This window comes from Macaca fascicularis, chromosome 8 (assembly GCF_037993035.2).
Source record: "Macaca fascicularis isolate 582-1 chromosome 8, T2T-MFA8v1.1".
Classification (NCBI taxonomy): domain Eukaryota; kingdom Metazoa; phylum Chordata; class Mammalia; order Primates; family Cercopithecidae; genus Macaca; species Macaca fascicularis.
In genome coordinates this window covers 117,971,694-117,996,342 of record NC_088382.1, presented here as the reverse complement: position 1 = coordinate 117,996,342, position 24,649 = coordinate 117,971,694, and the positions used below count along the sequence as shown (strand labels likewise).

Below are 24,649 nucleotides of genomic sequence, written 5' to 3'. Positions count from 1 at the left end.
CGCAAGCCGAAAAAAAAAAGTGCAAAACTGGTACTGGAGTAATATAAATAACAAAAGTTGTCAGTAGCCCAGTCCCCTCCAATTCCACCTGTCTTAGTTTTAGATTCCCATAATCTCTAGCCTAAGAACAGCCTCCAAATTACTTATCTCTTCTCATCTCCTTCAAAATATATCCTATTTCGATGACACATTATCTCTAAAACTAACTGATGGTATTTACCTAATCAAAATTTGACTTCATACTCCATTCTCTAAGAATAAAAATTAAAAATTACCAAGTTGTTAACAAATATAGACCTTCTTTTTGTACTTCTAGCTACTCTGTACAATGAATCAACTCAGAGGTATAAAATACTATCTTCCTTAGAAGTAAATCAGCGGAGGAGAAGAAGGTTAACTAGGCAGAGTACCAGAACTTTGCCCTCTCTTTATCAGAAGAGAAATGAAATTTGAAAAAAGTGTAAAAGGAGACAGCTCAGAAAGAAAAATACAAATGGTGGTTTAAGAATATTAAAAGATGTTCTCATTCCTGTAATCCCATGGCTGTTTAAGAATACAAAAAGATCTTCTCACTCCTGCAATCCCAGCACTTTGGGAGGCCGAGGCGGGTGGATCACGAGGTCCAGAGATCGAGATCATCCTGGCTAACACGGTGAAGCCCTGTCTCTACTAAAAAAATACAAAAAAATTAGTCGGACGAGGTGGCAGGCGCCTGTAGTCCCAGCTACTTGGGAGGCTGAGGCAGGAGAATGACGTGAACCCAGGAGGTGGAACTTGCAGTGAGCCAAGATCGCGCTACTGCACTCCAGCCCGGGAGACAGAGCAAGACTCCGTCCAAAAAAAAAAAAGAATATTAAAGGATGTTCAGCAGTACTCATAATGCAAATTAAAACAAAGTAACATTTTTAACCATTTAGGCAACTATTAAAAGGAAAAAGCTGATAATATATCACGTGGCAGTATATGGGGAAAGTGGCACTCTCATATGCCACAGAAAGTGAGTACAGATGAATAAAAAGCCTTTTCAGAAGGAAATTTGGTAACATCAATCAAAATTTAAAATCCATGGAACTCCTGACCCAGACATTTCACCTCTAAAGATTCATCCCACCAATGACATCCATGGAAAAACTGTTTCTGAGAGGAAATACCAGAATCATCCTAAGGGTTCACCAAGGGGACTTAGTTAAAGAAATTTTTTCATTAAGACAAGGGAATATATATCCATGCAATGCAATCCTACTCAACAGGATAATGTAAAGGATGTGATGACATGCCATGATCTTTAAACTATACTGTTACATAGACTATACCACATTTGCAATTCTAGCCATTCTCCCCGTCAGAGGAATACACACATACACACACACACACACACACACACACAAGCACACCTATTTGTGCATGAAAAAATATATCTGAAAGATCACATAAAAAAATCATTAACAGTGCTTGCCTGGCTGGGCGTGGTGACTCACGCTTGTAATCTCAGCACTGTGGGAGGCTAAAGCGGACAGATCACTAGGTCAAGAGATCAAGAACATCCTGGCCAACATGGTGAAACCCCGTCTCTACTAAAAATACAAAAACTAGCTGGGTGTGGTGGCACGCACCTGTAGTCACAAGTACTCGGGAAGTTGCATTAAGCCGCAGCCTGGAGACAGAGCAAGACTCACTCTCAAAAAAAAAACAAAACAAACAAACAAAAAACGGGGCTTCCCTAAGAGAAGGAGTACCTGAGCTCAGGGATAGAGGAAACCTGAACTCAGGGATAGAGGAACAGACTTATGTTTTTTTACCATATCATTTTATATTGTCCACAATTTTTTTTTTTTTTTTTTTTTTTTTGAGACGGAGTCTCGCTGTGTCGCCCAGGCTGGAGTGCAGTGGCCGGATCTCAGCTCACTGCAAGCTCTGCCTCCCGGGTTTTTACGCCATTCTCCTGCCTCAGCCTCCCGAGTAGCCGGGACTACAGGCGCCCGCCACCTCGCCCAGCTAGTTTTTTGTATTTTTTAGTAGAGACGGGGTTTCACCGTGTTAGCCAGGATGGTCTCGAACTCCTGACCTCGTGATCCGCCCGTCTCGGCCTCCCAAAGTGCTGGGATTACAGGCTTGAGCCACCGCACCCAGCCTATTGTCCACAATTTTTAACATGCGTATGACTTTCTCAATAGAGTATTTCAGAGCTTTCAAAAAGATGGGGAGAAGGTATGCCATTCCACCATTCTCTAAAATAAAAAATTCTGGAACTTCCATTCTAATTACCTTATTCTTTTTTTCCTAAGCAGGCCTTGTACTTTAATAATGCTAAGGCTTATTCATGCATTCACTTGGGATACAATGTCTTTCTATCATTTAAGTCACACTCATTCCTTTAAGGCCTTCCAGACTCAAAATTCATGCAAGTCACCAAAGAAAGAGAATAAATCAGTTTCAAAGTCTACAGCATGTTCATCACATCATGCTACCTCACCAGAAGCATAGAAAAGGCTTATTCATCCTTGTGTTTGTACCCACTACCATGCACACTGCAAGCATAACAAATGTTCTCTGAAAGAATAATGAATGCATGTGAATAGGAAGTACAGCTGCTTAAAGCTTCAATGAACAACTTCATTTCTATACTGGATATCCAGAAACACAGAGGCATAAGACAAATAAAAGGTCACGTGATCACTTTTTTACAACGCAGAGAACAGTAAATGAGAATAAAACTGGACTTTCCCGCCTTTGAGATACTAAGTTGCTTTGGAAAAAGAAACGGTGATGTCTTCTACACAGTAACTTTAACCGTTGCATATTAGTGACCCTACTTATAGACTTTATTAGTTCTAGGTGTTTTACAGGTATGTTTTCTCCTTCAATGTCTAGCACAGTGCTTCCTAAGGACACAGGAACAAAAACAGTATCTCTACTCTTAGTAAGGGCAACTCTTTGATGGTTCATGAGAGGTATTCAATACATGTTTACAGAAGGAAAGAAGGGACTGAGAAAAGACTAGATCATGTTTGATTAAAAAAAATAATACATTTAGCAAAGGTGAATTAAGTCGCCTTGCTCTCAAATGTTTACCTACCGGTAGGGGATTTAGTTACTACAGGGAGTATCCCTTATACAAAATGCTTGAAACTAGAAGTGTTCCACATCTCAGATATTTTCAATTTTTGGAATATTTCTGTATACATGAGATATCACAGTGATAAGGATCCAACTCTAAACACAAAATTGGTTGACATTTCCTATACACCATATACACATAGCCTGAAGGTAACAATTTTATACAATATTTTAAATAATTTTGTGCAGAACACAAAGTTTTCATTGTGTTTTGACTGTGACTTATCACATGTGATCAGAGGTGAAATTTTTCACCTGTGACATTATTTCATTCTTCAAAAAGTGGTGAATTTTGAAGCATTTTGGATTACAAATTTTCAGCGTAAGGATGTTCAATTTGTACCACTTCACACATATTCTATGGGAGGAAACATTTGGATTTCTCTTTCAGCCAGTTTTAAAAGTCACAAAAAGCAATAAAATATGAAAGGTACTACAAAGACAGAGCAATAGTTATACATTATCTTATATTCTGAAGAAGTGAAATAACTTATTAAAAATTTCCAGTGTAAACTGAGACAGAATTAAAATACTGTATTCCTAATTCCAAAATTAAATTATATTGATTTTTAACCTGGGATGAGAAAAATAAAATTCAGAAGCTGTTTTCAAAAACTTGATTTCAGTTTTTTCAATCTATGGCTAAGTGAAAAATGAGTATCTTTGAAACCACAATGAAGTCTTATAAGTGAAGAATAAGTACATGAGAAAATCTTCAGAAAAAAAAAATGGGTGCTTTTTCTAAGAAACTGTTGAACTAAGACAGATGGTAAGCTATTAGAATTGTAAGATTAGGAAATTATTCAAAAACTTTCCAATTTTAACTTTTTATTCTCAGTATCTATATAAGCTTATAGAAGTTATTTCTTATTTTTATTTTTTATTAGACAGGTTTGCAGCTGTCAAAAGTTTTCCTTGAACTTTCTATATTCTGAGAATCTTCACAAAATAATGAAAGTTCTCAGCAACAAAACAAACACATCAAACAACAAAACAAACACATCACACACATACACATTCACATTCACACACACACACACACACACACACACACACACACACACACACTCTCACATGGTTTGGCTGTGTCCCCAACCAAATCTCATCTTGAATTGGAAATCCCATAATTCCCATGGATCATGGGAAGAACCCAGCGAGATAACTGAATTATGGGGGCATCTCTTTCCTGCACTGTTCTCATGATAGTGAATGAGTCTCACAACATCTGATAGTTTTTAAATGGGAGTTTCCCTGCACAAGCTCTCTTTGCCTGCTGTCATCCATGTAAGATGTGCCTTGCTCCTCCTTGCCTTCTGCCATGACTGTGAGGCCTCCCCAGCCATGTGGAACTGTAAGTCACCTTTTTCTTTGTAAACTGCCCAGTCTTCTAGGGTATGTCTTTATCAGTAGAATGAAAACAGACTAACACAGTAAACTGGTACCAGTAGAGTGGGGCGTTACTGAAGGTACCCACAAATGTGGAAGTAACTTTGGAACTGGGTACTGGCAGAAGCTGAAACAGTTTGGAGGGCTCATAAGATGGGAAAATGTGGGAAAGTTTGTAACTCCCTAGAGACTTGTTGAATGGCTTTGCCCAAAATGCTGATGACACAAACAATGAAATTCAGGCTGAGGTGGTCTCAGATGGAGATGAGGAACTTGTTGGAAACTGGAGCAAAAGTGACTCTTGTTATGTTTCAGCAAAAAGACTGGTGGCATTTTGCCACTGCCCTAGAGATGTGTGGAACTCTGAACTTGAGAAGGATGATTTAGGGTATCTTGTGGAAGAAATTTCTAAGCAGCAAAGCATTCAAGAGGTAACTTGGGTGCTGTTAAAGGCATTCAGTTTTAAAAGGGAAACAGGGCATAAAAGTTCAGAAAATTTGCAGCCTGACAATGCAATAGAAAAGAAAATCCCATTTTCTGAGAAGAAATTCAAGCCAGCTGCAGAAATTTGCATAAGTAACAAGCAGCTAATGTTAATTCCACAGACAATAGGGAAAATGTCTCCAGGGCATGTCAGAGGTCTTCATGGCAGCCCCTCCCATCATAGGCCTGGAGTCCTAGAAGGAAAAGGTAGTTTCATGAGCCAGGTCCAAGGTTCTATGCTGTGTGCAACCTAGGGACTTGGTGCCTTGCATCCCAGCCACTGCAGCTGTAGCTGAAAGGGGCCAACCCAGAGCTCAAGCCATGTCTTCAGACAGTGCAAGCCTCAGGTCTTGGCAGCTTCCATGTGGTGTTGAGCCTGTGAGTGCACAGAAGTCAAGACTGAGGTTTAGGAATCCCTGTCTAGATTTCAGAGGGTATATGGAAATGCCTGGATGTCCAGACAGAAGTTTGCTGCAGGGGTGGGGCTCCCATGGAGAACCTCTGCTAAGGCAGTGTGGAAGGGAAATGTGGGGCAGGAGCTCCCACACAGAGTCCCTACTGGGGCACCACCTAGTGGAGCTGTGAGAAGAGGGCCACCGTCCTCCAGACACCAGAATGGTAGATCCATCGACAGCTTGCACTGTGCACCTGGAAAATCTACACTCAATGCTAGCCCGTGAAAGCAGCCAGAGGATGTACCCTGTAAAGCCACAGAGGTGGAGCCGCCCAAGACCATAGGAACCCACCTCTTGCATCAGCATTACCTGGATGTGAGACATGAAGTCAAAGGAGATCATTCTGGAACTTTAAGATTTGACTGCCCCACTCGATTTCGGACTTGCATGGGGCCTGTAACCCCTTTGTTTTGGCCAATTTCCCCCATTTGGAATGGCTGTATTTATCCAATGCCTGTACCCCCATTGTATCTAGGAAATAACTTGCTTTTGATTTTACAGGCTCATAGGTGGAAGGGACTTACCTTATCTCAGATGAGATGTTGGACTGTGGACTTCTGAATTAATGCTGAAATGAGTTAAGACTTTGGGGGACTGTTGGGAAGGCATGATTGGTTTTGAAATGTGACATGAGATTTGGGAGGGGTCGGGGCAGAATGATATGGTTTGACTGTGTCCCCACCCAAATCTCATCTTGAATTGTAACTTCCACAATTTGCACGTCATGGGAGGAACCCAGTGGGAGGTGACGGAATTATGGGCGTGGGTGCTTCCTGCACTGCTCTTGTGATAGTGAGTGAGTCTCTGATAGTGAGAGTTGATGGTTTTAAAAATGGGAGTTTCCCTGCACAAGCTCTCTTTGCCTGCTGTCATCTACAGAAGATGTAACTTGTTTCTTCTCACCTTTTGCTATGTTTGTGAGGCCTCCCCAGCCATGAGAAACTGTAAGTCCAATAAAACTTACACACACAAACACACAGACACACATATCCCTACACAAACCCCCACACACCCACTCAAAACCCTAAGAAATTTCCACAGAAAATCTCCCTGGGGTGGGAAAAGATTAAAAGTAAGCAACTATCATTTAAGAAACATATCAACTACTGTTAATACGTAAGTATTATTACAGACTATCAAAGGAAATAAGCAGAGATAGGGAATTTATGATCAATGCCTGAGATAAATGTGCTCTAGAAACTACAGACATCGAGTTACTGTTGTTCAATTACTAAGCATTTTACATTTTAAAATCTACAGTCAGACATTATATAAGTTTTTTTATGTCTATTTTTAAAGAAATACTTGCCAAATAAGAGAAAAACTTCATGTATCTTTATTGTGTTAATATAACAATTTCTCCTCCTATAAAAGAAAAAAAACTCAACCTGGTTTTTGTTTAAAAATTTTAAAAATACTTATTTTCTTTTAGCAGGCATATGTGTGCATAGAAATAATGACATAAAACATTAAAATGACTGACATATTATCTAAAGTCTCTCTGTAACTTTTTAGTTAACAGGTTAAGTCTGAGGAAAGCTATTATGGCAATAAACTATAATGTTCTCAACATTAAAAACAGAATTCACCAGGGTATTTTTCAAACAAATACTACTATATAGGTACCTTTAGAACAAATAATTTATCCAATAAACTAATATACTTGTTCAAAAGTACACTAAATTAAAAGGGTATGTTTCTTCTTATTCATGTATAAGACAGAAAAAAGCAAAAACAAAATAAAATGCCTTCATTAATTCCATATACTAATTACTGAAATGGCTTATTTTATTTTTCATTAAGACAACTAAAAAGTAACTGCACAAATTAAACAATTTAGTATTTCATAAACTTCAAAATATTTTATGCAAACGCATAGTCTACTCTTTCCAAATCATAACTAGCCCCTTTTCTAATAAGGTATCTTCTAGAAGTTTTTTTTTTTTTTTTTTTTTTTGAGGTAAAGTCTTGCTCTGTCGCCCAGGCTAGAGTGTAGTGGCGCAATCTCAGCTCACTGCAACCTCCGCCTCCCAGGTTCAAGGGATTCTCCTGCCTCAGCCTCCTGAGTAGGTGGGATTACAGGCGCGTGCCACCACGCCTGGCTAATTTTTGTATTTTTAGTAGAGATGGGGTTTCACCATGTTGGTCAGGCTGAGAAGTCAAATTTTATTGGAGAGTCTTAAATCTATATAAAATAAAATGTGGCCCATCACGTACTATTTAAAATTAAAAATAAAAATATCTTTCAATTAAAAATTAAATATATAAAACCTAGTTCCTTATGTATCTTTCCATTATTTCCTCAATTAATTTTATCTTTTAAATTAAACTTTAAATTTTTTTCAAGACAATCTGCCAACTTACAGTGTTAGTTGGATCTTCTTGTAAAATCCTATCATATAGCTGTACAGCATCATCATATCTATTTAAAAAGAAAATGAAACATCTACAATTATTACCTTAAAAATATAGTGATAAATAGTAAATACAGAAAAAAATTAAACTGGCTTTAATCTTTTAATTTAAATGCATTTATAATTGCTTTAAACGCATTTATATATCGTTACCAAAGTCTTCCATCTTCATATAACAGTAAACGTTTACTACAGTTTTATTTTGTTAAGTAAAGCAGATCATGTATATAGTACTTACAGAAAATTTCCCTTAAAAAAATACTGACTCAATTTGTCCAAAGTACAAAACTAAAAACTAGCCACACATAGCCAGACTATGAAGAGATATAACAAGCACCAGGAGACCAGATGTAGATATGGTAGAAGTATTGGCATAAACAGACCAGGAATTTAAACAATGATACGTATTTTCACGACTCTAATGCAAAAAGTAAACAAGATGCAAAAACAGATGGGTAATGTAAACAGAGATGGAAACTCTAAAAAAGAATCAAAAGGTAATACTGGAAATCAAAAACAATGCAAAGGAAATGATGAATGCCTTTGATGGTCTTGGGCTTATTAGTAGATTGGGCATAACCCAAAAGAGTCAGGAGGTTGAAGAATTATCAATACAAACTTTCAAAACTGAAATAAAAAGAGAAAAATAATAGAACACAATATCCAAGAAGTGTGTACAATTACAAAAGATGTAACATATATGTAATGGAATACTAGAAGGAAAAAAGAAAGAAATATAGAAAACATTTAAAAATTTTCCCAAACTTATGATAGACACAAAACTACAGATCCAGTAAGCTCTAAGATCATCAAGCACAATACCAAAAAATCTACACCTACACATATTCAAATTACAGAAAATCAAAAACAAAGAGAAAATCTTAAAAGATGCCAGAAGAAAAAAACACATTACTTATACAGGTACAAGGATAAGCACTATATCAGACTTCTCTTCAGAAACCATGCAAACAAGAAAAGTGTAAAGGGAAATATTTGAAGTGTTCTGAGAGAAAACCAACTTAGAATTCTGTATCCTGAGAAACTGTCCATTAACTGTGATGGAGAAATATACTCCAGACAAACAAAAATTAAAGCAATTTGCTGTCAGCAGACCTGCCTTTCAAGAAATGTTAAAAGCAGCTCTTCAGAGAAAAGGAAAATAATATTGGTTAGAACCTTTGGAAGTTTCTAATATATAAAAAAAGAAAGATCATTAGAAAATGAATAAATAAAGGTAAAATAAAATTTTTTTCTTATTCTTAATTGATCAGATAAGTTTTCTCAAAATAGTAACAGCAACAATGTATTTGGTGATTATGATTTATGAATAAGTGAAATGAATGAAAGCAGTGCTACAAATGACAAAAGAGAGGAATTAAAAATACTCTGTTGTAAGGGATTTGCCCTAACTGTGAATCAGTATAGTGTTACTTAAAAGTGGACTTGGATAGTTCTAAATACACATTGCAATCTCTCAGACAGCTATTTAAAAAATTTAAAAAGAAGTATAACTGATATACTGAGAGAGAGAAAATATGAAATTCTATAAATGCTCAATTAAATCAGAGAAGGCAGAAAACAAATGACAAAAGAAAAAAGAGCAATCAATAGAAAATAGTTATGAATATGGCAGATAATGAAACAACTATATTAATAATCACTTTAAATGTAAATGGTCTAAGTATACCAATGAAAAGACAGAGACTATCAAAGTGGATTTAAAAACATGACCCAACGAAATGCTGTCTACACAAAACCCTCAAAATACAAAGATACAACAGAATAAAAATAAAGGGAAGGAGAAAGATATGCTGTTAACACTAACCAAAAGAAAGCTCAGGAGCTATATTAATTTCACACAAAGCAGACTTCAGAACAAGGAAAATAAGTAGGGATATACGAGGGGCATTACATAATATAAAGGGCTCATTCTCAAGAAAAATGCAACAACCTTTAATCTTATGTGACGAACAACAGAACATCAAAATATGTGGGGCAAAAACTAATAGAACTGCAAGGAGAAATAGATGAATCCACTATTAAAGTTGGAGACTTCCATACTCCTTTGTTAGTAATAGACATAATAGGCAGAATATAAGGACACAGTTGAACTGTACAGCACAATCATCCAGAAGTACTGAAAATAAAATTTTAAAAGACAGCAAAAAGAAAAATAGTCTGAAAGCACTCTCACGAACTAAAAATAATCATAATTTAACTGTTCCTACTGTCTAGAAAACACTACCGAATATTGTTGAGATATTAGAAAACAATTATTGGACAGGACAAAAGAATCACTAACGATTAAAAATACATGATAAACTAAACTTCATCGGAATTAAAAACTTCTCTACTTCACAAGGCACCATTTAGAAAATAAAATGTTCAAGCAGGAGAATAGGGAGAAATATTCACAGCACATATATCTGACAAAGTTTTTATCCAGAATATATAAAGACCTCCCACAAATCAGCAGCAAAAAAGGTGAAACAACCCAATTTTTTAAACGGGTAAAGACTAAAGAAGATACTTCAAAAAGAAGTTATTTGAATATCTAAGCAGACATGACAAGGTTTTCAACATCATTAGTCATGAAAAAATGTAAATTAAAGCCATGAGACAGTATTTCACACACTCTAGAATGTTTGAAATAAAAAAAAAAAATTAACACCACCATGATTAATAAGCTCCATGCCTGCCAGTTTTAATAGGATCACACTGTTGACAAGATTTGGTTACCTTTCCATGGCTTCAAATCTCATGCCTGTTAATCGCTTGACTCTGTGACTGCCAGGGAACTGTCTTCTTAGCTCTTGAAGACAAAACTGAAAAAAAACAAAAGTTGAGTAGTAATTACATTATTTATACTAAATGGGCTATAATGAATGGCCTATATAGTCTTCAGTGTGTTTTCTTGAATAATTTCATTAGTGTCATCTAATAACATGAAGTAAAATTAATCAGTAACAATGGATTGAAAGAAGAACTACGACATTACAGTGAAGGCAACAATCAGTTTAGAAACTGATCATGCTCTTAACCAGGAAAATAAGCAGATTATGAGAACCGCTAATAACTCTTCAAGTACTAATATCATATTATTCCTCCTTAAAAACTACTACTATGTGTCAGCCTCCTACTTAAATGATAACAGCGCTTGCCATTTTCTTCCTAATTGCAGCATAAGCATTCTACTGGTAAGAACTAAGTTTTTTAGTAGTCATCTCAAGTTCCTAGCAAATAACATTAAGTGTTTAATTTTGTCCTGTTGAAATTTTATATTAATCCATAAACCTTCCTTTTTTTTTTGTTTTGAGATGGAGTCTCACTCTGTCACCCAGGCTAGAGTGCAGTGGCACGATCCTGGCTTACTACAAAATCCACCTCCCGTATTCAAGCGAATCTCCTGCCTCGGCCTCCCAAGTAGCTCGGACTACAGGTGCCTGCCACCACGCCCAGCTCATTTTTGTATTTTTAGTAGAGAAGGGGTTTCAACATGTTGGCCAGTCTGGTCACGAACTCCTGACCTCAGGTGATCCACCTGCAGTGGCCACCTGCGGTAGTCTCCCAAAGTGCTAGGATTACAGGCGTGAGCCACTGCACCCAGTCAATCAATCATCCTTTCAATCAACATATCCTGATTTGGGGGTCAGAAAATGCAGACACTAAACGGATGGAATACCAATTTTTTTGAACAAGTATCCATAACTGACTCATCAACTTGACTAAATAATCAAATATTTACTGAGTAACTACATTCTCTGCAACATATGAAGGATTATAAGTTTTGGAAGTCCTAGAAATGTTAAAGATTATACAAATGGTCCACTGAAGCATATTAATGCATGTGTGACCAAAATAATGCTATTAACTACCGATGAAACTATTAACTGGTAATAAAATAAGTTTTAATATGAATTGGAAATACAGCTTCAAAGTTTGTGGCTGAAATTTGCCACAGTAAGAAAAATATTCAAGTTAGTCAAAAGTGAAGATATGTTCATTTATTTTTTTGATATCAAGCAAAATCATATTACTTGGTCAGTCAAGCAAGCTAACTGTATAAATAATCTTAACCATTAAAAAGTTACTGTTTAACTGGATATACTGCTTTATTAATCAACAGTGTTTTCTAATTTGACTTCCTACTTTATTAAGTGATATTTGGCTATTTCAAAAAAATAAAAATAAAAACCTCTCAAGATATAAAATTGCCACCTCTATGAATACTCAAAAGACTATGTCTCATAGGTACTGAAGGTAATCCAACAAAGGTTTTGTGGAATGTTTTCACCACTAACAGCTCCACTAGATTTACATGTATGGCCAACCCAACCTTGAAAAGGATAATACTAATTCAGATGTGATTTTTTTTCAGGTATTTCAATTTTTTGTTTTTATATATTTTCTTTCAGTTTAAATACAGAGGCAGCATGAAGTGGTACTTAAGAATTCAAGATGATAGGAACAACAGAACAGACGCCTCTACTTTCTGATTTATAAAATAAATATAATAATAACATCAAACACAAATCAAATCAATAAATAATTATGAAGGCTCAATAAAAGCATGAAGTAAAGCATTTAGCTTCGTTCCTAGCACAAGTCCAAAAACACAGCTATCATTACAGTGTTATTTTAAAAACTATAGTATTAGGTTTGTTTGTTTTGAGACGGAGTCCTGCTCTGTTGCCCAGGCTGGAGTGCAGTGGAACAATCTCAGCTCACTGCAATCTCTGCCTTCCAAGTTCAAGCGATTCTCCTGCCTCAGCCCCCAGAGTAGCTGGGACTAGAAGCATGTTCCACCAAACCTAGCTAATTTTTTGTATTTTTAGTAGAGATGGGGGTTTCACCACATTGGTCAGGCTGGTCTTGAACTCCTGACCTCAGGTGGTCCGCCTGCCTCGGCCTCCCAAAGTGCTGGGATTACAGGCGTGAGCCACCTCACCTGGCCAAATATTATTAGTATTTTAAGTTATGTTCTATACATCAGGATTTTCTTATGTCAGATATGTTTATAATATTGTGTAATAGTATTGAACATTACATTCTATGAAAGTCATTCAATAACACAAAAGATAAAATTGTTTTAAACTTTCTTACTTTAAACTCTATATAATAGGATAAGTTACCTACTAAGCAGACAAATTTCAGTAACTAAATCTTTTCAGTAAAACTAGGATACTAAACAGCTACTTCTCAGGACTAATAAAAAGATTTAAGATACTTTGTCCTAAAATATCCAGTTAGTTCCACTTACTGTTCAGAGTAGCACTCAAAAACAGCTATAGAAAGCATTCCATATAAGCCATACATTAAGTCTTAACTACGGTATACAATTCATGAAGCAAATTAAATATATACTTCATTTAAATACCTACCAATGCCAAGTCATCTCGACCATAGTCTAGTGCTGCAATCATCACCTGTTCATATATGATCCAAACTAGAAACATACAGAGGTGGGAAAAAAACTAAATTTAATATTAAAAAATAAAACAAATGGAAATTAATGAATTCTAGTTTCTGATATTTCTAGAAAATATTACTTACAACTGAAAATTGATTTATTGTATTATCTCTGAAACTAAGGAAAGAACGCATTCTTACATGTTTCAGCAGTGTAAAATATGTTAATATAAGATTAAAATCTCCAATGATTTAATACTTTTACTGTTCTACAAGAGTCCTTAGACAATACATTTCGGTCAGACATTTGGCAGCCCTTCGAGCTTTAAAACAAAATGCCTATTTGATAGCTTACTACTACCAAGCAATTATAAATCCATCTCAAAATAAACTATCATTAAAAGTCTTGGGATGAAAAGTCACAAAGAAGATTAACATGACAAGTAGAAAAATCATAAATGAAAGAATAGTTAAAAAAAAAAAAAAAGGCCCATAAATGAGACATGTACTGAGCCTGAATGTAATAAAAGAACTTACTATCATCTCCCAGCTTAGAAGCATATTCATTAATTAATTCTTCTCCAACTTCTACAATTTGCTCACTATTTCGTGAGTTTTCTTCTCTCCATTTTCTCATTTTATCTCGCATTTCTGAAAAAAGTAACATGACATTTAAGTGTATATGTACCCAGACACACGCATACACACCAGATAGATGTCAAAAACCTGACAAGACAAAATCAACTTTTTAGGTAAGGAAAATAAACTCACAATCATGTAGAAGTCTGTGGTAGCTCAAATTTGATAAAGTAGAAAATTAACTGAACAAAGGCAACAGATCCTTTAGAAGGCTGAAACAGCATTACAACTGGTATTACGACTATCTTTAGAAGTGATGAATGGGCCAGGCATGGTGGCTTATGTCAGTAATGCCAGGACTTTCGGAGCCCAAGGCAGAAGAATCACTTGATCCAGGAGTTCAAGACCAGCCTGGCCAACATGGCGAAACCTTGTCTCTACTAAATATACAAAAATTAGCCAGCTGTGGTGGCAAGCACTTGTAATCCCAGCTACTCAGGAGGCTAAGAAAGAACAGCTTGAACCCAGGAGGTGGAGGTTGCGTGGGCTGAGATCGTGCCACTGCACTCCAGCTTGAGTGACAAAGCAAGACTTTGTTTCAAAAACAAAACAAAACAAAAAAACAACAAAAAAGAGGCATGATGGCACCTGCCTGTGGTCCCAGCTACTCAGGAGACTGATGTAGAGGATCACTTGAGCCTGGAGGTTGAGGCTGCAGTGAGCTGTGATTGCACCACTGCACTCCATTCTGAGCAACAGAGCAAGACCCCCGTCTCTTAAAAGTTGAAAAACGACAACAGGCAAATAACAAAGTAAGTTATCCTACACAGAAAGAACTACTGGTAGTTCAGAATTAAATAAACACACTAGGATCGGGAAATGAGTGTACAACAAGGTGAGTGAGTTTCTTGGAAGACGTTTATTTTATACTAAAGAACGTTTAAGTTTGTTTTTAAAGGTACAGAACAACTAAAAAATACTGAGCAAAAGAAAAGCAACACAATCATAGCTGTCTGACAGGAAAATCATTCTGAGGCAAAAAAAAAAAAAAAAAAAAAAAAAAACCTAGAATTTTATATTTTATGTGTCAATTTTAAAAATAAATAAATTTGAAACAAAAGCAAAAACAAAAAGCCCCAAAAGATAAACTGGAAAGGAGTAAACAGTTCAAAGAAAAGAAACCGGTGGTATTAGTCCGTTTTCACATTGCTGATAAAGACACACCTGAGACTTGGCAATTTACAAATGAAAGAGGTTTAACTGGACTTGCAGTTCCACGTGGCTGGGGAGGTCTCACAATGATGGCGGAAGGCAAGAAGGAAAAAGTCATATCCTAAGTGGATGGCAGCAGGCAAAGAAAGAGAGCTTGTGTAGAGAAACTCCCATTTCTAAAACCATCAGATCTTGTGAGACCCATTCACTATAATGAGAATAGCATGGGAAAGACCTGTCCCCATGATTCAATCATCTCACAGTGGGTCTCCTCCACAACACATGGGAATTATGGGTGCTACAAGATGAGATTTGGGTGGGGACACACAGCTAAACCGTATCTCCGGTCATGGAGGACGTAGAGTCTACTGGAAAGAACATGGACTTGATACACTTGGTTTGAATCTAAACTCCATCTTTTACATGACCTTACATAACTTACTGAATCTGTACTTAGTTTCCAATAACAATGAATAGATAGTATTACCTTTAGCTCAGGCATGAGCACTTAAGATTACATAAAATATATATATATATAAAGTTGCTTGGTTAGTACAACAGTTTGGATATTTTTGTTTTTAAGTTGATTTTGATTACCCTTAGATAAGGGTATATACACTTACCAGTTCTTCATAGGCACCACTACTGTCTTTCACCCAGCTACATGTATTTTCCTCATCTGCTTGGCCTTTGAGTTTAGGAAACCAAATACTAGAAAATTCATGTAAAGCATTTTATAAAATGTGAAGTCCTACAAAAATTCTAGTCATCTTTATTTAAAAAAAAAAATCTGATAACTGTTTCAGTCTCTCAAAAGAAATAAAGGCTCTTCCCTCACTCTTTCCTCAAAGGTGGCTTAAAATTTTCATTTTACCCTTTCACCCTCCTGCAAAAGGCCTGCTCCTCAAAGCCAAGGTCATTTTATTACATACTATGTAAGTAAGCTGCTCACTGCTTGCTTGTACATTTTATTAACTACTGTGCAACCCTGTGGGATGAGCTAAAGGTCAAAGGTTAAGAGAGTGGCTATGATTGTTCTGTTTATTCCTTCCATGACAACTTGCATGAGGTGCCACTGCAGTGAGGTGACCTCTGAAAGATGGAAAAATATGTCAGCTACTTAATTCTGCTGATTTCTTTAGTCCAAAACTACTTCCGCCAATCCTGTATCTTTTCCACTTCATTTTGTTATATATTCAGAAATACCACTTACAGATTCATTTACATAAACCAGTATATTCTTTTAAAAGGTTGATAACTACAGGATAATAAATTCTAAATTATTCATAGTCCCATAAAAGTATCTAGTCAGATTGGCTGCAGGCTGTTGGGAACAGCTATTCTAAAAGAAAAGGCAATCTGATTTGAAAAAGGAAAGCGTTATTTTAATGCACACAGAGCTCCAGGAGAAGTATTTTTCAAACTGTGTATTACAATCCATTAATAAGGTATAAAATCAATTTAGTGGATTTCTTCCAGAATATATTGGTAGGGGAGGGGGTGCGGGGGAGAATGAAACAAAATGAACAGAATGCAATACTCATAAGAATAGTTTGTAAATGAAACTTTGGTTTCAGTTTATACATACACTCAAAGATTCATGTATATGTATACTTAATTGAGTACGAGTTAATTTGTAAAAGGTATTTCTCATTGTGGAAAAACACTCTTGGAGGAAAGAGAACACTTTTTTAAAGTATAACTTCTAAAAACAACAGTCTGATACACAGTCACAAACATATTAAAATATAATAGCTGAACACAAAACAAGAAACACTGTGTATGAAAATATAACTTTTACAAAACAAGCAACATTTTACCTATAAACACCTTAAGCTACATACCTTACTTAGCTGACCCTGCCACACTCGAGTGCTGCTATAATAAATACATTTGTTGCACTATTAGTCACATACTATTTTTAGAAATGCCTTAAGTACATTTATCTAAAAAGTTATTCATAAAAATAAAACTGTCTTGAAGAAAACACGTTTTCACCTTTGATAGTTCATTACCTCAAAATCACAGCATCCGAAAATCAAGTCATCTTCAATTCCCAAAAATATGGCTTCCCTTCTCAATGTTCACATTTCTGTTAATTCTACTTTCTGTTAATACTACCTGACATTCCACTTTTGAATGCTGTTTCTGACTCCTACTTTGGTTATCTAAGTCCTGTGGACTCTTTTGAAGTATTTCTAAGATTTACATCTTCTAGTCTATTTCCACTGCTATTATGCATGCCCAGGCTTTCATCACCCCATGCTAAAACTGCTAGGATAGCTTCCAAACTGATCTCTCCACCCGAATTCAATCTGTAAATTACAAGCAGACATTTCTAAAGATTTACTTCATTACAATTTAAATTCTTAAGATACCCAATGATTTCTACCTTCTTTGAGGCAGTATAGTGTATGACTGGAACTTTACTTCATTATTCAACTAATACTTACTTCTTGGAGTAAATATTGTTCTTCTTCATTCAACTAATATTTACTCAATGCCTACTACGTGTCAGGCTGATCTGGACATTGAGGATAAAGAAAGAAAAAGATATCCTATATACTCATAATGCTTAGAGTCTAATAGGTAAAAAGATGAAAATCCACATAACTTTAGATAGTGAAATTACACAAATAAAACTAAAAGACCGTATGATAAAGTTAGGAGACTGGGAGAAAGGAGGAGCTTTTGGAAAGGGTGGTCAGAGAAGGTTCTCTAAGAAGGTCATTTTCAAGCTAAGAGAGGAATGAGAAGGAGCCAACCATAAACAGCAAATCTAAATTCTGGAGAAAGAAACTAATCTGGCATATTCCAAGAATAACAGAATGACAGCTTAGGTGGAAGAACTTAATTAGTTAATAACTCAGTGGGGGAGAAGTGTATAAGAGCAGCTCAAATCACAGGACTCCCTTTTACTAGCTGTGGGATATTAGACAAGTCATTTCACCTCTCGCTTGCTTCCTCATCTATAAACTGGAAATAAAGCCTATTTCATAAGATACGTGTGAGGATTAAAAGAGACAATGTACACAAAATGTTTCATATACTATTTTCATTATTATTACCATTACTACATACACTAGTGGGTCAAACTTCAAAAACAAGCTTCATGTCCTAGCATTCACCCACTGAACAAACGAGCATTTACTGAGAGCTTGTTTTCTGATTCTCACCACTATGGCTGGTCAACGGAAGGACTGAGAAGATCTCTGTGTGTAAAGAATGTAAACAAGTAATTAAAATATGATGGAGAGATTAATGAGGTTCAGTAAAAATTCTCTTAATCATCTTCCGGTTAGAATCAACTCAAAGAATTGCTTTCTACAAAACTTAATAATCGTGGCCACTAAGATTTTAGAAGCTCTTAGCTAATAAGTCATATCAGCTAGCTCTTGGTTAACTGTTTCCAACAGTTATTACATTTTAAAAATTTAGCTACCTGTATCCAAACCAGTTCATGCCAGTTAAATTTAATGTAATTATATAGTATAATGAAATATTATAAGCCAAAGAAAACTTAAGTGCGAAAAGAGACTGGTTTCTAAAAAACAAAGTTGTATGCTTTGAAAAGACTCCATAAAAGTAAATAGCTCTGAAAAACTGCTGTCATATTAAATATGGAGACTTAATTTAAAATATTATGAGAAAAATAACAAAAATCTAAAAGATTTATGCACTGAAGCTTCTATATTAGGGACTTTATGTTCCTGCTCCACATTAAAGAAAGCAAAACCAAACATGGTTTATTAAACATGACAAGGAATTTCAATCAGCAGATCTCTACCAAAGAAAAGGTCCTGTTCTATATCAACATGCAAAAGTTTAATGAAAGGAGCCATTGATTTTTTCTTTTTGAATTTAGGACCTTGCCTCCCATCTATATACAAAAAAGAATTCTGAACTCTTTAGTCTAGCATTCAAGACACCAACCTACCTTTCTAGTTTTTACCTACCTTTCTAGTTTACCTAGAAAGACATTTTACTGGAAACGTCTAGTGACGTTGCAAAGCATATACTTCATTGCCATACATATCTGTACTTTCCAGGCTTTGAAGTCTCATAGATCTATATCTTAAAAGGTGAGCAGAAGTTGTTCTATGAATGAGGGGAGGTACACAGTGTTATCTACATTTCTAGGGAAAATGCGGAAAAGAATTAAGTGGTGACAGCAGTGATGTTGGAGGCAGAAGGCAAAAGGAAGATGATGAGTTCAGTTTTGAGTTTTGTTAATTGTGAAACATCCATTACATGTGCCCTGTAGAACACTGGAAATATGGACCTTCAGTTTACAAGTGAAATTTCAGGGTATGTCCCTTGAAATCTGGGGCCTTGCCTGTCTTACTTAGCACTATACCCTCAAGAACTACAACAGTGCCTGGTGCAAAGTACTCAAATATATGTTTAATGTGTTATTTACTATATAGGCTAATTGATAGCTAAAATTGGATGTGGATAAGATTGCCCACAGATACCATTTAATCTATTTTAGGTATCTTCAAAGCTAATGAGAACTCTGAACCATCTTTTCCCAGAACTATGTATGTTTACACATGCACTAAATTTTGCCCGATTTCATCAGACCATATGACACTTATGCTTGCATCAATTTAAAGTCTATTGATCTCAAACTTAAAAACCACCAATAACAGATTAAAACGATGACTAAGAAACACTGAAACACCAAAAAATGAGCAAATGGATGTAGAGAACTCAACAAAGGAAAGGCCCAAAAAGAAAGGAGAAAACAAGAAGAATGTCATTAAGAAAGCAAAGAAAGAGTTTTCCACAGAGGAGTGCTCTACAATAGCAAAAGTAGTAGAAGTATACAAAATACATGTTATTATTAGATCTCCTAGAGATCTTAGTGGAGTGGTAGGGCATGGAAATCAAATTGAGGTTGAAGGTCTGAATAAAAAGAGAGGAAGTAGGGGCAGTGAACATAAACAACTAAATTGCTCTCAAACATTTCTCATACATTTTTTGTTTTCAACAAATACTCATTTAATGCCTATTATGTGCCTGGCATTGTTCTAGGCATCCTATCCATGTCCTGCCCAAATATCATATTCTCAAGAAACTTGAATATACTCTCCTTACAAGTCTAAATTCTCTTTCCCACCTCCAAATGTCTAATAACTTCCCTACGTAGTAAGTATTAATCACTTTCAACTGGCTGAAGAAACAAACCAAATAGTCTATTAGTAGAGTCTAACACAGATGTGGAAGTGTTAAACTTACTACATAGGTCTTTTATAAACAAATGATAAATTTTCCTATCACAAGAATTATAGCACTCTGAACTAACCAATTCACAACACTGTTCAGTGGAATTCCTAAGGACATACCTCTGACACACACGCCCCAAAAAAATCTGAAAACACTATCCCTGAGAATCTTTCCATCACCCTTCATCCTAAAAATTTGTTATCATAAGTCTCTGAAATAAAAATCTAGAATACTCTTTTCTTAAAAGTCCCTTAAGTTAGAATTTGAATTCTGGAAAGGTCCAAACCTTCACTTTACTAGTGAGCACACGGTATCCTATTACTTAAGCAAGTTGCCTAATTTCATCTAAGATACTGAAATCTTTAAGATACTAAAGAAATTATTTCAACGCTAGAAAAATGGTTTATAATATTTTCTGACAATGTGTTACTGTTTATTATTAATCCCACTAACAATTCATTTAGTCAACAAATAATTACTGAGCTCCGTCCCCATGTGTCAGGCTCTAGGGAAGTGACAGTGAAGAAACAGGCCTGGTCCCTTTCATCTTAGAAGAGACAAAATTTTAAAAACACAATTGGGTAAGTGCTTCAATAGTATGAGAACAGAATATATAATCGAAGGATTACAGGTGTGTTTTGTTGCTTGATTTTGTTGTTTGGGTTTTTTCTTTTTCAATTTTGGTGGGAGATGAGGAAAGGGAATTGGGCAGTAGAGTGTTCAACTAAGGCTTTTTTGTACTAGGTGAGCTTTGTGGGGAATTGATAAAATGATAAAGTTTAATGGGGGCAAGAGTGAGGCAAGGAGGGAAGAACACTCCCAGTGGAAGGACTAGCATGTGCCAGCTTTAAGAAGCAGCATAGCAATTTTGGGCATTCAACAAAGGCCAGCATAGGCAGCTCACAGAGAGAGAGGGAGAATGGCTCGAAATAAAGGTGGAGACACGGACAACGGCCAGATCACAGAGGAGGGACATAATCATATTAGTACTAGCTAATAATAACACCTCCTTTTATATAGTACTTAACAGTTTACGAAACACTTAAAAATGTTTCTCTTTTATTCCTACAAATTTGTGTAGTAATTATTTATTCCAAATCAATTACATCAATCCTCTTTAGAATGACCACAGGGTAAGGTCCAAGTTACTCAGTTAAATCACCTTGTCTGTTGGTAGCATACAGCTACTCGCCCCTCAGGATTTTACATATGCTACTATCATCTAGGAAAGCTATAATGAACATACCTTCATAATAGCACTTTCTAAAAATTATGTAATATTTAAAACAGTTTTTTAAAAGCATTAAAAATAACAGCCATTTATCTACCATCCAGCTTACGGAAGATACCCTGACACAAGCCTTTCAAAACTGTGTTTATAGGTTTGTTTTCTCCATTAGATTGTGAATTCCTTGGAAGTATGGACTGTGTGTTGATAGATCCAAGATTTTGCACTAAGAAATCAACACTGTTGTTTAATATAATGGAATCCCTCAATTCAGGTATAAATACTGAGATTCACAACGTGCTAGAGGCCGCAAAGCCAACAAATCATTTAATTCAGTTCAAGTATAAAGGAATTTTGCTTTATTTGTAACGGATTTACAACTTTATAATACCTGATACATTTATTCACGATAAAACAGAAAACGTAACTTTCACGTTTTCAGGTCATTATTAAAACATCCCAAGAAGGCATTCGTTGAACAAACTAGCTACTGAAGTCTCCTGTATTATGCTAAATGCTGGAAATATGAATTCCAATTACACAAATTCCACGCCTTAATGAAACTCAAGTTTCTTAAGCACACAGAATTGATCCAAGGTTTGGCTGTTCCCAGATTCAAAGAATATATCCCACTCTAGATCAACTAAGGATAGGGAAAAGTGACCATCACACGTAAGCACGTACGTAGACCAGAGTCAATCAGTTATTTTTCCCTTCAGAAAAAAATCTACTAGTAGGGAGTAAGAAGTTGTGTTGTGTGTGTAAACGTGTTTTGAGATGGAGAGGGACAGAGACTAGACTAAAAGGAAAAGAAACTGGAAATCCAGGTTTAAGGAGAAAACCAAATGTAGAGTGGCATATGAGAATCACATTTGTTCACGCAACTTCTACACAGCTTTTCTGCAAAGAGCTGTAATCCTCACATAGCACTTAGTAAAGGGCCTTAGAGGCCCTGTGTTTCTTGGCTCCAAAGAAGCTTCAGTAACCACCTATTCCGCCTCTTCCGCACCGCCCAGCAACCACGCTTAGAGTGTGACAACCCTAGCCCCAAGTCCCTCCCGCCCGCCTCATAAATAAAAGCGGCCCTGGGCCGCTGGACTGGCGCGGAGGAGGGCAGGTCAACCGATGAGCAGACACCGTGGGAAACGCCGCGGAGTACGCGCCCGGGCCAAGGAAGGGGTCAGCCTCAGCCTCCACCTCAGCTTGGCCCGTCCACTGAGGGCTCTGGTACCAAAAAGAGACCGGCGAATCCAGCTCTCCGAAGGCAGCGGGTACTCCCGAACGGCTTCCCAGCGCTTTTAGTCTTTCCGCACCCGTCCCCACCCGAAGTTACCTTCCCAAGTGACATCGTAAAGCTCTGAGACCTTCGCCATCTTCCCAGAACCTAGAAGCAGCGGGGTGAGAGGGCGGGGAGACGCAGTCACGTGACGCTCCACCGGGCGGTGGAGAGTTACGTTGCTTTTTCTCATTGGCCAAGAGAGCTGTGGGGGCGGTATCTGCCACACACGTGCACGCGGCTCTGCGGAGGGGCTTTCGGGGAAGGGGGCGGAACAAGATGGGCGGAGCGAACTGGACAGTGGGCGGAGCGAGGTGGGCGGTGCGCGGTGCTCCCGGAATCTGAGAATACTCTGGCTGCTGGCAGGGCGACGGTGCTGGCTCGGCTTGAGGGGTAGGGGTATGTGTGTGTGAGTGTTTTGTTGTGTGTGTATGTGCGTGTGTGTTTTGTTTCTGTTTGTGTTTTTTGCCGTGGATTTTTAACAAATGCTGGGTTTTTAGTGTCCGCCAATCCAGGCTTTTCAGTTTTTTTCTACGTAGGCGTGTTCATTCTCTTCACACTCCTTTAAGTACCCTTATTCTCTTCTTGGCCGGCCGCAGTGTAGCCTTCTGCACGAATTCCTTATTTGTCCCCAACTTTCCTCCTTCCCTAATGGGATTTGCTTTCTGTTCACTTTTTAATCGACTAAACGGATAAACTCCAAAGTTTTGAGGGAGTAAGTGGGATTCTTCCTTTGAGCTTTGAAGTTCCCTTGAATGCCCTCGTGCTAGCTTGTACCCTTCTTTAACGCTCCTCGTGCCTGTAATTGCTTCATCCATGTCTGCATGCCACACTAGGTTTGAAACTGTCGCGAGTATGTAAGAATGAGACCTTCACAGTTCCTGAACTTCTCTCCTCGTTACTCCTGGGTGTATGGGGCAGCCTCCTTTCCCACCAGACTAATTGCTTTTAGGAAACTTTGAACGTCATCTCCTAGACTTAAGGAGAAGTGTTTGGACAGGAGGCAAAAAATTTGAGGATGATAAGCATATATTTAGTATTTGAAGCAAGGGGGACATGAGATTGTAGAGGAGGAATATGTAAGCTGAGGAAAAACTAAAAATCACTGCAATGCAGCCATGAGTTATGGGTCAATGAAGAAGGGGCATTTGATTTGAGAAGTAGAAATAATCGTATCCCACAAGTCAAAAGAGTGGAGGGGTTTTTTTCTCAGCTTTTTTGAGGTATAATGGACAGAAATTGTGCATATTTAAGGTATACAAAGTAATGATTAGATGTAAATGTACATTGTGAAATGATTACCACAAGCAAGCTAATTAACACATCCGTCACCGTACATATTTCCCGTACGTGTGTGTGTGGTGAGAACACTTAAAAATCTCTCAGCAAACTTCAAAGTGTACAATACAGAATTATCACTATAGTCACCATGCTGTACATTCGATCTCCAGAACATATTCATCTTACAACCAAAAGTGTGTACTAGTTGACCAACGTCTCTCCATTCCTCACCTGTCGGCTCCTGTCAACCACAGAAGTTTTTTTGTTTGTTTAAAAAAGGGAAAAAAAGACATCAGGTCATCTACCCCAGAGAAGTCACTTAACAACAGAAAAGACTAGTGAATTTATACACTTGGATTGAATTCTGAATGAGCTGGCATTCTTTCTAAACAGACTTTTTAAAAATCCTTCATTCAAAAAGTTAAAAAATACTCTACTCCGAAATTCACATGTTTTAATGCTCCAATAAAGCAACCTGGTGCAACAGGAAGAACAAGAACTCCCAGATCTGAATCCAGGCTCTACCTTTTAGTAGCTGGGTGACTTTCAGCTTGTATTTCTCTCTAAACATCAAAAAGGC

General features: G+C 36.9%; 2 protein-coding genes across 6 annotated transcripts in view; one reads left to right on the top strand and one right to left on the bottom strand.

Moving 5' to 3' along the window:
* EMC2 (ER membrane protein complex subunit 2) overlaps positions 1-22,907 on the bottom strand; it is a 49,479-nt gene extending 26,572 nt beyond the window's left edge. For all 4 annotated transcript variants that reach the window (XR_012416599.1, XM_065519533.1, XM_005563927.4 and 1 more), the window contains exons 1-5: positions 22,846-22,907; positions 13,802-13,915; positions 13,237-13,301; positions 10,595-10,680; positions 7,806-7,863 (exon numbers count right to left, since the gene is read on the bottom strand). Coding sequence is in view for 3 of the 4 variants with exons in the window: in XM_065519533.1 (XP_065375605.1) it covers positions 7,806-7,863; positions 10,595-10,680; positions 13,237-13,301; positions 13,802-13,915; positions 22,846-22,885 (363 nt within the window). In the remaining variant the exon portion in view is untranslated. The remainder of the gene's footprint in view (positions 1-7,805; positions 7,864-10,594; positions 10,681-13,236; positions 13,302-13,801; positions 13,916-22,845) is intronic.
* A 180-nt stretch (positions 22,908-23,087) lies between these two features.
* The window catches only part of EIF3E (eukaryotic translation initiation factor 3 subunit E), a 245,498-nt gene continuing 243,936 nt past the window's right edge, over positions 23,088-24,649 (top strand). Inside the window, exon 1 of one of the 2 annotated variants that reach the window (XM_065519531.1) lies at positions 23,088-23,181. The gene's annotated coding sequence lies outside the window, so the exon portion shown is untranslated. Of the gene's footprint in view, positions 23,188-24,649 lie in introns of both variants that reach the window. The other variant, XM_065519532.1, reaches the window with a different exon arrangement.